This window comes from Meles meles, chromosome 18, assembly GCF_922984935.1.
Source record: "Meles meles chromosome 18, mMelMel3.1 paternal haplotype, whole genome shotgun sequence".
NCBI lineage: Eukaryota > Metazoa > Chordata > Mammalia > Carnivora > Mustelidae > Meles > Meles meles.
Genome location: NC_060083.1, coordinates 2,096,995 through 2,110,324, shown reverse-complemented (window position 1 = coordinate 2,110,324; position 13,330 = coordinate 2,096,995). Strand labels below are relative to the sequence as shown.

General features: G+C 46.4%; 1 protein-coding gene across 7 annotated transcripts in view; it reads right to left on the bottom strand.

The window, feature by feature from the left end:
* Positions 1-13,330, bottom strand: part of SPECC1 (sperm antigen with calponin homology and coiled-coil domains 1) — a 268,950-nt gene that overhangs the window by 15,952 nt on the left and 239,668 nt on the right. For all 7 annotated transcript variants that reach the window (XM_045985036.1, XM_045985034.1, XM_045985031.1 and 4 more), the window contains one exon: positions 2,270-2,386. In XM_045985036.1, coding sequence (XP_045840992.1) covers positions 2,270-2,386 — 117 coding nt within the window. The remainder of the gene's footprint in view (positions 1-2,269; positions 2,387-13,330) is intronic.

Sequence of the window (13,330 nt, the reverse complement as noted above, 5' to 3'; positions counted from 1 at the left end):
GATGGTTAATTCTATGCGTCGACGTGGCTAGGTCATGGTACCAGATGTTTGGCCAAACATTATTCTAGATGTTTCCATGAAGGTATTTTTTTTTAAGATTTTATTTATTTATTTGACAGAAGAGGCCGGCAGAGAGAGAGAGAGAGAGAGAGAGAGAGAGAGGGGAGGAAGCAGGCTTCCTGCTGAGCAGAGAGCCCGCTGTGGGGCTCAATCCCAGGACCTTGGGATCATGACCTGAGCCAAAGGCAGAGGCTTTAACCCACTGAGCCACCCAGGTGCCCCTCCATGAAGGTGTTTTTAAGATGAGATTAATACTTAAATTGGTAGACTTTGGGTGAAGCACATCATGGGCCATAGTGTGGGTGGGCCTCACCCCATCAGTTGAAGGCAAAAATAGAGAAAGTCTGATCTCCTTCGAAGAAGAAGGAATTCTGCCAGCAAACTGCCTTCAGATCCAAACTGTGGCACTCAGCTTTCTTGTACACACACACCCTATTACTTCTGTTTCTCTGGAGAACCCTGGCCAACACTCCAGAAAATTAAATCCCTCTGTTCTTATCAGCATGAGTTTCAGAACCATGCCTTGGCTTTATTTAAATCCCGGTGCGGGATTATCGAAACAGAACCTTCCGGCATCTCTATCCCGTCCCCATCTCGGAAAATGACCTGTCAGGCTAGACACACCTCTCTTTCCTCTCGTCCTCCCCCACAACTAACTAGTTCCTAAGTCCAGCTCATTATGTCTAAGACCTATTCTGAATCTTTCTCCATCTTTCTATCCAGGATGTTACCGCCCCTGCTGCAGCTAATGGCTGGAGTCAGGGACGCTGAGCCCTCACACTGACATCTGGCCTCACTCATTTATGTTCTCTTTCCAGCTCTTTTTTTTCACTTAACAGCCAAAGACGTCTTCCCAAAACACGAACTGTGTGTCTCTACCATTTAGACTTTCAGTGACTTCCCCACTGAGGTTAGAGCAAGAGGAAGACTTCTTCCCAGAGTCACCTGTGGAAGCCCTGCAGGGTCTGGCCCCGGCTGGTCCCCAGAACCATCACAGGCCTCTCCTCCGCACTCACCGCATTCCGGCCAATAGGCCTTCTTCCAAGTCCCCCACCGCACCAAGTGTTTTCCTTGTCAGGCTGCTCCCTTCCTCTGAAGGTTCCCCCTAGCTCTTTCTATGACTAGCTCCTTATTTGTTCTGAAGAGCATTGCCTCTCAGAGGGGCCTTCTCAGCCTTCCTGATCTAAATCAGGAAACCTGTTCACTCCCACAGCATGAAGTTTCTCTCACAGCTCTTCTGCAATTTATTTATTTATTTATAACCTTACCTCTTACAGGTCCACTCACTTGTGGACCTGTGTCTCTACTTAAGAGGGCAAAGAACAGGCCTACATGGTTCACTGTTGTCTTTGTTACTGTGTACGATGTTTGGCAAGAAATATTTGTGGAGAGAATGAGCAGGGCCCAGAGCAGCATTTCCCAAAGTACACTCTCTGGGATATGATTTTGTAGGATGTTCCAGGTCATGGTTTGGCAAATTATCAGCCGGTGGACCAAATCTGGCCCGCAGCCCGTTTTTGTAAATAAAGTTTTATTGGAACACAGCATGCCCACTTGTTTTCTCTGGGGTCACTTGGGTGCTACTATGGGAGATGAGTAGCTGCGACGGAGACCTGTGGACCCACAAAGTCCACCATTTGGCCCTTAACAGGAAAATCTGCTGACTCTTGTTATAGGTAATTGTATTAAAAAATTCTACGGATATGATAAATATAGGGTTAAATAGAGTCACACAGGTTTCTTTCAGCGGGACTTCCTGAAGTCGTTACTGTGCTAATGAGCGCCGTGAATCTCTGAGAATGTGACATAATATACAGTTTCCCAAGCTTATCTGAGCAGTGAGATCCTTTTGGTGGTGCTTCTGGTTCTTTGGAAAAGACTTTGAAAATGCTGGCCAAGGTCTTAAAACCATGAGGGTGAAATTTCATCAGGGCTTTCTCTCAGAAAATGAGTGATGGGAACTTCTCAGCAGTCACAGTAAGCTGGTCTTCATCCCATTTTTCCAGGCCATGAGGGACACTGAGAGGTATTTACTGAGGGTAGGATCCTACGGCCTCATCACTCGCTCAAGAGTTCTCTCTGCCTGGTATCAATATCCTAGTTTCCACGTGGAGTCTATGAACACCACCCCATCGGGAAGTACGGTATTATAGGAACTCCCCTCACATGTTCTAGAGGATAACCAGGGGTGGCTGGGCCGGTGACTTACTCTCTCCTGACTGTTCAGCTCCTGATACGGGATGTGGGCAGGCAGGTAGGTATGGAGGAGAGCACAGAAGGCCAAACCATCGCTCCAGCTGCTGCTGAAATTGGTGATATCGATGTTCTGTGGGGGGAGGAAAAGCAGCATTAATCTCCAAACTGTGCAAAGGCAGAGAGGATGAAGGAGACTATGAGTAAGGGGGGGGGGATCCACCTCTGGGTTTGCAGGAAGGCAGATAAGAAACCACGCAAGACTTCAGGAAGTCCATTTAAATTTGCTATAGCAATGGCCCGCTGTCGCCCAAATCCACTCACAGAATTGTGTGAAGAAGAGCCTTCAGGGCTCCAAGCCCTGGGAATTTCTGCCTGCCCAGTCGCTTATTACAAGCTCGGAGACATCTTATTCTCAAATCCAACCACTGGATCAGCTTTCCATGTCCCAGCACTGCCCAGATTTATCTGGTCAAGGAGGAATCCTCACCATGATCCTCACGACGTATGACCCCAATGAACAACAGGTAGACCAAGACAAAACAAGATCTCAAACACCTCGATGGCTGGTCTTATGGCTTATTCCTGCTAATACCCTCTTCTCCCACAACTTGAAGGGCTTCTCGGGGAGAAAGAACCCCCCCCCATACTCAACAGTGTCCTTGCTAGCACGTCAAATACCCAAGGGTTAATGAGGCCTCCCAAAGGAAGACGGGGCCCTCCTCTGGAGTAGGGGGAACCCCTGGAGATGCTTGGTACCGAGTGATGAGGAAAACAGAATATTTAGAGGCAGGCAGTCCATGGAGACAACAAAGTGGGCAGAAGTGAGTGGACGGTGAAGACGCGACTCTTTCTGACCGTGTGGACACGACCTCCCCCCCCTCTGCCCAAACCACACGCCCATCGGCAGCAGCTCAACTCTGACTATCTGGGAAGTGAGGTAGGATGTCTCCCCCAGAAGTGATGGTACTTGACCAGGGGAGGAGGGGTGAAGAGGAACATAACACAAAGGTAAACTGGAACAGGGGGAGGGAGACTCCTAATGTGTGTGTAAAAAGCTCTGAAGAACACAGGGAGGTGGAAATGTGTAATAAAATATGGTGCAGTTTCCCCACGCGCTTTCCTGAGGGGTTTGGAAGCAAATGGCCCGTGATCGCATTTGAGCATTTTATCTAGGTTTTCCCTGTGTTAGTCTGAGCTGGCTTGGCCGCTAGCGATGAGGTAGGTTCAAATGGCTCATTGCACAGGAAAGACAGGGAGGCCGGAGCCGGTGGCATCCGCGCATCAACACGCCGGGTTTACCTGGATGACGGACACTCCGGCAGGCCGAGTCCCCACCCTGTGGCCCTTCCTATCAAACCTCTCCTGGCTTCTAGTCAGAGTCCAGGATGACCCAGGTGGACCCCAGAACGTTCCCCCACAAAGCGCCGCGTTCAGGGAAGTCAGGTTCTCCGGCCTGTTTGCACTTACGTTTGCCTGGGGGAAGGCTATCTGGCCGAGGGCAACACACAACCATAGTAATGCCTCTTCGTTCCCGTTTTCATGACTCAAGCACAACCGGATTTTAAGAGCTGCTAAGCATCCGTGTTACATAAAAGTCTGAGAATGCCCCGTCTCCGTTCTCGGGCTGAATGTGCACCAGCCCGGCCTCCTGGTAAGCTGATCATTTGCATTCTTGGCTTCTGACAGTCTCTCTGGAGACTCTGGAGCTACCCGATGGGGCCTGGATGCTGCTTTGGAAATGGGAAAAACCGTAATTTTGTATTTTCTGAAGAGGTCTGCGTGTTAAAAAAGAAGAGGAACGACATGGGGTGGGGGAGGGGGGCACATCCTGTCTCAGGCACCAGATGCTCGTCGGGCCCTGGGGAGTGGGGGCAAGGAGCCGGGGTGGGCCAGCCTGTGGAAAACCGGGCCTCCCAGTGCTCGTCGACACGGAGTCCCCTTGCTAACTCTGGCACGCAGAGGTCATCTGAGACTCCGTCTCCAAGCCCGTCTCTCACGGCGCCTGTGACCTGGCGGAAGGAAAGTTCTTTCCAGGGACTGCCTGCTGATGGTTATTGCTCACGCTCGGCACTGGGGCATCTGTGAAAACGGGACAGGCGCGTGCCACACCTGGAAGTGTTCGCTCCGAGAGGCAACGTCGACATAAACCCCCTTCACCGTCAGAAGAAACGGAGGCCATAAGAAGTGGTGTTTTTTTCAGGAAGGCCACATTTTAAGTAGAAAGCCAAACATCCAATGAGTGACCAAGATGTAAGTCCCTGAGATATGAGGGCCCACGACGTGCCTGGTGCTGGGCATCTCCTCGTTTAATGCTCAGAACGACAAAACCTGGCAAGTAGCGCTGTACCCACTTCACAGATGAGGAAGCCGACGCAGAAAGAAATTTCGCTGGGGCCAGAGTCAGGGGCAAATCGCAGGTCTGCCCGAGAGCAAAGCACGTCATGTTTGCTGTCCTTCCTTCCCCCTTTTTTCTTTCTCCCTCCTCCTCTGACTACCGTCCGTCACAAATTTACTTCACACCGAAAGCTTTTAAGATTTGAGAAATCTTTCATTTCCTAAAACGTGAGAACATTTTACACGCTTATCTCTGGTATTTTTCTTTATGGTACAGAATGTCATTTTCCTTCATCTGTACGATCTTCAGAAGCATTCTGAGAGGCCGGAGAAACCCAACATGGGTGACGAGGCCACCCGTCTCACAAAACCAAGAAAGTGTCCGGTATTTCAGCTGAGTGTCACTTAGGAGAAGGTTTGATTTTAAAGATTTTATTTATTTATTTGAGAGACTGAGAGTAAGAGAGCACGGAGGGAGAAGGAGAGGGAAAAGCAGACTCCCCATTGAGCAGGGCGCACGATGCGGGGCTCAATCCCAAAACCTAGAGATCATGACCTGAGCTGAAGGCAGATGCTTAACTGACGGAGCCACCCAGGTGCCCCAGAGGAGCAGTTTTTGTCCTTTAAGTATAAATGAGCAACAGGTAGAAACTATAAAAAGTCTAGTTGAAAAAAAAAATTAGTCTAAGCGACTCACAGTATCAGGAGAGCTCAGAGAACCCGGATGCTTCTGGACAGATGGCAGCTTGCGGGCCTTTCCGGAAACATGAAGCCCGCTATACAGCAGACTCTGGCACTACAGCAGCAAGACCACACCCAACACTAAACAAGAAAGAGCCCTATTTAAAAAATAAATGGAATTATGGAAATTCCAAATCTAGGCAGGTTATCAAGTCCAACATCCGGGTGAGGAAATGCTTCTCCTTCCTGTAACCCACAGCCGCCATGTTTAAGGCTGAGTTGTTCCCACATTGGAAGAGATGGAAGACAGCCGGCGGCGATCAGTGATCTGCAGCATTGTACTCAGCCCAAGGCTATCAAGCAAAAACTCTGCCCTTCTTAGGATAAGGTGGAACAGCTCAATTCTCGTTCCCCGATTGTCATCGGAAATCCTAATTCTGTTGAGGCAACAAGAGTATCAACAATTCCCAACTCAACACAGCTGTTTGAACAACTGATTTCTGATTCCTCACGTAAGAGGATGTCAAGCACTGGACAAATCTCAGGGGTGGCTTTGTTACTACCCTTATTACAAAGGTGGTTCGTTCCTGCTCACTGAGATATATTTTTGGGAGCTGTATGACGTATCTTAGTGAATGAGGAGTTAGCTGATGTGGGGGGGGGCACGCTTTGAGGCAGGGTGTGTGGAAAACGGAGCCTAATCATACAAACATCCCCAAGAGGTGTTAGTTAATACGTTTGTTTTCCCAATTACCGTTCAGCTGAATTCTCAGGGGTTCATCAAAAGAATGACTAAGAGGAAAACCAGAAAATGACCAACAGGGCATTCTACAAGCTGCATCAGCAGCTTTTTTTGTTTGTTTGTTTGTTTGTTTTTTGTTATCTATTCCTGAATAAAACTGAGTGGGATAATTGTTACCCTTAACTGGGAGTTAGGAATGGGCTGGGAGCAGGCAGGGGATTCTGGGGGTGCGGGCAATACTGTTTCTAGACCAGGATGCTAACTGCACGGGTACCTTCATGTTGTGAAATTTCACAGCATGTTCTGTCTCAGTAGGAAAGGGAGGGAGGGAGGGAAGACGAGAGGAAGGGAAGAAGGAAAGCAGAAAAGAAAGATGAACTGATCATCTTAAGGGAATAAACTGTGGCTGTTAAAAAGACAGCGAACTTTCTAGATTTTATGTCCTGTAAGAGTTACGGAGGGGGAAAAAGCAGAGGAACAACCAAAAGAAGCCTCTTGCTGATTATTTCCCCAAGGGAAACAGTAATTACTTGTTGCAAATTGTCTTTAACTTTCTCTGGGATATAAATACCTTAGCGATATTTCTGAGTGGAAAAGAATTCCAGGAAAGAAGTCTCAGATATATACATATATGGTATACGGTATCAGATATGCATAAATATATATGGTAACATTCCAAGCACCTCCAACACACATTAAGTTTCTACGAATGCTTAGAAGATTTTGTAAGACATAGAATCTTGCCTTCAGTGCAGCAAAAGACATTGGAGAAAAGCAAATACATGGAAGAGGATGTACATGAGAAGCTAAACTAATTTCAGTGACTTTCCAAATATATTCCCTTGAGTGGCTGAGAGTGTTGACAAAGTTCCACGGGGGTGAATGCGGAGGTCGCGCTCGTAAATTACACAGTGGGACAAGAGCAAAGCAAAACCCCAGCGACCTACAGCACTCGCTTCCAGAAGGTTCATTTCACTTGCCTTTTGTTGCCTGGAGACACCAGGGCTTGGTGAAAACATGGGCGGGAGGGAGAAGCTGCAGAACGCAGGCTGGAACGGGTCCCACGCTCGACCTCGCGGAGGCCACAGCTGGATTCTACAGCTGTCTGACCTCATTCCCACCACTTCATCTTTTCTGAGGATCTCTAGCTTCCTCCGTTAGATTTCTGTGAATGGGTTGACTCTGTGCGCACTAAACTTAAAAGTCTAAAAAAAGTCAAAAAGGAAAAAAAAACCCCAAAGCTTCTGGGAAGAAGTCAGGAGACCGATGAGAAAATGTAGTCTGGTGGAGTCTAGGAAGACGGTAGAAGCATCCTCAGTGCACCTCGTCCACGGACAGGCCAAAGCTCCTGTCTTGGACAGGCCAAGAGCACCTCCCTCTTCAAAGTACCCCAAACCAACCGAACAGCTCTCCCCCAGCTAAAGATGGACGGAAAGCCACATGGAGAAGGACAGGAGGGGCAGAGACAAGTGTGCGAACCAAACCCTCAGTGGAGTGACGCACAAGTGCGGAGGACGTCAAGTAGGGAGTGAGGGGATCAAGGACCACCTCAGGCAGCCCCCCACCACTCTGGTAAGAGGAACGTCCATGATGTCTGGCTTTAAAAATCAGTGAGACTTAAACTTGGGAGAGGCCAAGAGCTATAGGAAACAGACTCAATGAAGAAATCAAAGAGAAACAAAAATATCTGGAAACAAGTGAAAACGGAAACAAAATAGGTCAAAATTTGGGGGATGTGGCAAAAAGGGTTGTAAAAGGAAATCTACTTCGAGAAACAAGAAAAATTTCAAATAAACAATCTAACCTTAGGTCAAATTAGAAACTAGAAAAGGGAGAACAAACGAAGCCCAAAGTTAGTAGAAGGAAAGAAATAATGAAGATTCCAGTGGAAATAAATAAAATAGAGACACAGAAAAACAGAAAAGTTCAATGAACTAAGAGCCGGTTCTTTGAGAAGACAAACAAAATTGATAGTTTCCGCCAGATGCATCAAGAAAAAAGAGGAATAAAATCAGAAATGAATGAGAAATTACAACCAATGCCTCAAAACACAAAGAATTATAAAAAAAAACTACTGTGAAAAATTATATGCCAACAAGTTGGACAAATTGTTTCTAGGATAAATTCCTAGAAACATACTATCTTCCAAAACTGAGTCAGAAAGAAATAGAAAATCTGAACAGACTGATTATGAGTAATGAAACTAAATCAGTAATTTAAAAAAAAAAAAAAAGAAAGAAACTACCAATAAACAGAAGACCAGGACAGGATAGCTTCACAGGTAAGTTCTACAAAGTGTTCATTTTTATTTATTTTTCAAAAAGAGTTATTTATTTATTTTAGAGCGAGAGTGTGCCCACGGATTGGGGGAGGGGCGGGGGGGGAGGGAGAGAGAGACTCTTAACCAGACTTTGCTGAGCACAGAGCCAATGTGGGGCTCGATCTCTCCACCCGAGCTGAAACCAAGTCGGATGCTTAACCCGCTGCACCACCCAGTCGCCCCTCTATGAAACACTTAAATAGGAATTAATACCTGTCCTTCCGACACTACTCCAAAAACTTGAAGAGGAAGGAATGCTTCCAAATTCATTTCATGAGGCCAGTATTACCCTGATACCAAAACCAAAGACACAACAAAAACGAAAATTATAAGCCAATATCCCTGATTAACATAGATGCAAAAATCCTCAACAAAATATGAGCAAACCCAGAAAAAGACAAATGCCATATGATTTCACGTGTGTGCGGAATCTAAAAAGCAAAACAAGGGCGCCTGGGTGGCTGAGTGGGTTAAGCGTCGGACTCTTGGTTTCAGCACAGGTTGGCTCAGGGTCATGAGATCAAGCCCTGTGTCAGGCTCCATGCTCAGTGTGAAGTCTGCTTGAGATTCTTTCCCTCTCTCTCTGCCCCCACCCCCAATTTATCTCTCTCTCTAAAATAAATAGATATATACATAAACCAAATTCAAAAAAATAAAATGAAAAGCAGAACAAACGACAACAAAATAGAGACTCCTAAATACAGAGAATGAACTGGTAGTGGCCAGAGGACAGAGTGTGGGGAGGATGGGCAAACAGGTGAAAGGGATTAGGAGGTACAAATTTCCAATTATAAAACAGGTCAGTGCCACAAATGAAAAGTACAGCACAGGGAACCCAGTGAATAATATTTTAATAACACTGTATGGTGACACACGGTAACTACACGGGTCGTGGTGAGTTGTTCAAACATTCTGTGTTGTACCTGAAACCAACTGTATGTCAACTGCACTTCAAAAATAAGTTAAAGGGCGCCTGGGTGGCTCAGTGGGTTAAAGCCTCTGCCTTCGGCTCAGGTCATGATCTCAGGGTCCTGGGATCGCGCCCCGCATCGGGCTCTCTGCTCAGCAGGGAGCCTGCTTCTTCCCTCTCTCTCTGCCTGCCTCTCTGCCTACTTGTGATCTCTCTCTCTATCAAATAAATAAAATATTTTAAAAAATAAGTTAAAAACGTGTGACTAAACCCTATGTAGCAATACCTTAAAAGGATCATTTGCCGCAGTCAAGTAGGATTTACCAGTAGACAGTTCAGTATCTGCAAATCAATCAACATGAAACAAAAGGAAGGGTAAAGATCGTATGATCGTCTCAGTAAATGCAGAAAACTCAACAAAACTCAACGTTCGTTCATGATAAAACCTCTCAACAAAGCAGGCTTCGAGGGAACCACCTCAACCTCACGAAGGCTGCACAGGACAAAGCCACAGCGAGTGCCATACTGAATGGAGAGAAGCTGTACGCTTTCCTTCTAAGATCAGGCACAGGACCAGGATGTCCACTCACCATTTTTACTCAACAGAGAACTAGAAGTCCTAGCCACAGCCACCAGACAAGAGAAGGAAAGAAAAGGCACCCAGATCGGTAAGGAAGAAGTCAAACTACCTGCAGATGACATGATACTGTGCGTAGAAAGCCCGAAAGACTTCACCAAAAAAACCATCCAAACCGATAAATGAATTCTGTAAAGTCACAGCATACAAAATTAATTCTCAGAAATCTGTTGTGTTTCTGTACACTAATAATGAACGAGCAGGAAGAGAAATTAAGAAAACAATCCCATTTATACTCGCATTGAAAAGAGTAAAATAACTAGGAATAAATTGAATCAAGGAAGTGAAAAAACCTGTATCCTAAAAACTATGACATCATTGAAAGTAACCGCATATGACTCAAATAAGTGGAAATGAAAACCATGCTCACAGAGTGGAGAACCTGATATTGTTAAAACGCTCATACTCCCCCACAGGATCTACAGATTCAAGGCAGTCCCTATCCAAATACCAACAACATTTTTCACAGAAATGGAACCAATAACCGTAAAATTTGTAGGGCACCACAAGAGACCCTGAACAGCCCAAGCCATCTTGAGAAGGAAGAACAAGGCTCGAGGGATCACAGTCCCAGGTTTCAAGACACTCAACAGACCTGTAGGAATCAAAACAGTGCGGCACCGGCACAAAAACAGACACAGAGATCAGTGGAACAGAAGAGAGAGCCCAGAAATAACCCCACGCTTATATGGTCAATTAGGAGATGAGAAGGTCACAAAGGAGGTGAGAATATACAAAGGGAGGAAAGGACAGTCTCTTCAGTAAATGGTGCTGGGAAAACTGGACAGCCACACGCAGAACGATGAAACTGCGCCACTTGCTTGCACCATACACAACGATAAACTCAAAATGACTTAAAGACCTAAACATGAGACTCGAAACCCTAAAACTCCTAAAAGAAAATGGGCAGTAAATTCTTCAACATCGGTCTTGTCAGTATTTTCTTTGGATCTGTCTCCTTTGGCAAGGGCCACAAAAGCAAAAATAAACCACTGGGACTACATCAAGCTCAAAAGTTTTTGCACAGCGAAGGAAATCATCAGCAAAAGGAAACGGCAGATACCTGCTGTATCTGCTCATGACATGTATGACAAAGGGTGAACTTATATGTAAAGAGCTCCTGCAACTCAATAACAAAACAAAACAGAAACAAGCGATCTGACTGGAAAATGAGCAGAGAGGGCACCTGGGGGCTCAGTCGGTTGAATGTCTGCCTTCGGCTCAGGTCATGATCCCAGGGTCCTGGGATCGAGCCCTGCATTGTTGACTCCCTGCTCAGTGGGGAGCCTGCTTCTCCCTCTGGCTCTTCCCTTCTTGGTTTGTGCTTTCTCTCTTGCCTGCTCGCTCTCAAATAAATGCATAAAAATTTTTTTAAATAAAAAAAAATAGGCAGGGGCGCCTGGGTGGCTCAGTGGGTTAAGCCTCTGCCTTCGGCCCAGGTCATGACCTCAGGATCCTGGGATCAAGCCCTGCATCGGGCTTTCTGCTCAGCAGGGAGCCTGCTTCCCCCTCTCTCTGCCTGCCTCTCTGCCTACTTGTGATCTCTCTCTCTCTCTCTGTGTCAAATAAATAAATAAAATCTTAAAAAAAAAATGGGCAGAGGAAATGAATAGGCATTTTTCTCAAAAAGACATGAAAACATACAGATGGCTGGCAGACGCGTGAAAAGATGCTCCGCGTCACTCATCGTCAGGGAAATGCGGATCGAAACCACCACGAGACTGTCACCTCATAGCAGTCAGATGCCTAGTATCAAAGAGACAAGAAATAACAAGCGTTGGCGAGGATGTGGAGAAAAGGGAACGCTCATGCGCTGTTGGTGGGAATGTAAACTGGTGCAGCCACTATTAAAAACAGCAGGGAGGTCCCTCAAAAAATTAAGAATAGCAATACCATATGATCCAGGAATTCCACTTCTGGGGATTTGCCAAAGAATATAAAAACAGCAATCTGAAAATATGTATGCCCTCCCACGCTTATTGAAGCATTACTTACAATAACCAAGATATGGAAGCGACCTGGGTAACGAAGACGTGATACATGCGTGCACGGATATTACTCAGTTGTAAAAAAGAATGAAATCTTGCTGTTTGTGACATGTAAGAGCCCAGAGGGTGTTATGCTAAGGGAGATAAGCCAGAAAGAAAAGACATGTGCCATATAATTTCACTTACATGTGGAATATAAAAAAACAAAGTGTATGAGCAAACAAACACGAAACCAGAAACGAACTAAGAAATATAAAGAATAAACTGGTAGCGGCCACTGGGGTAGGGGTGGGGAGATGAGCAAACGGATAAAGAGGATTAAAAGCGACAGACTCCTGGGGCCCCGGGGTGGCTCAGTCACTTAAGCGTCTGCCTTCAGGTCAGGTCACGATCCCAGAACCCCGGGATCAGGCCCGGCGTCGGGTTCCCTGGTCGGTGGGGAGTCTGCTTCTCCCTCTCCCTCTTGCTCCTTACCCCTACTCACACTCTCTTGCTCTGTATCAAAAAATAAAATCCGTTTTAAAAAAGGAGGTACAAACTTCCATTTATCAAATAAATACTTCATGGGGATGAAAGTATAGCACAGGGAATACAGTCAACAATATTATAGCGGGTTTGTGCGGTGATAGACGGTGACAGACTTCAATGGGGAGCATTTAGTAAAACATACAAACCATCTCAATGTTGAATCACTCTGTCATACATCTGAAACTAATGTTGTATGCTGACTGTAATTCAGTTAAATAGTGAAAAAGAAAATGCAGTTTTTTCACTGCTGCAGGAACTTGATGTCTTGGGACAGACCGTGACCTAAATATCCTCGTTCCTGGGACTCCTCTGAGACTCTTTTGAGACATTTTTACTGTCACAGCTGTAGAAACAGACCTAGTGTGTCGGGGGGGGGGAGGGGGAGTAATAATGTGCAGATCAGAGAGGACAAAAGAAGTTCATTTCTCACCAAGTTTCAGCACGTGCAGGAATTGCCCTGGGAAGACCAAGCTTATTTTGAAGATTTGGTGGAAAACATTATAGAGCATATGCACACGTAAGTGGGTCCGTGTGAAATCGCAACGAACGCAGCCCACACTTCCTTCCCTGCGCACGGGTTTGGGGGCCGTTCCTTGCCTTGGGTAGATGTCTACACCCATCTGGTTCAAGTACCTTTGTTCCCATCTCAGGCTATCTGGTAAACCTCCAGCAGTCAGGCCACCCATGGTCACATGGACAGCGTAGCCCATAGTCGTAGACACAGGGTGACTCACACACACACCACCTGGAACCCTTCTCTGCACAGCTTTTTCTTTTCTGATGCCCCCTTTCTGCCCTAGAATGCCACTGTCTCAGCCGCCACGGACGGCTGCCTCCCTCAGCTCCGTGGGACCGCCACGCTCAGCTTCCGCTCCAGCTCTCTATGCTGTGACACGAAAACTGTTCCCAAGCAGAGGCTGCTGACCATGGGCGT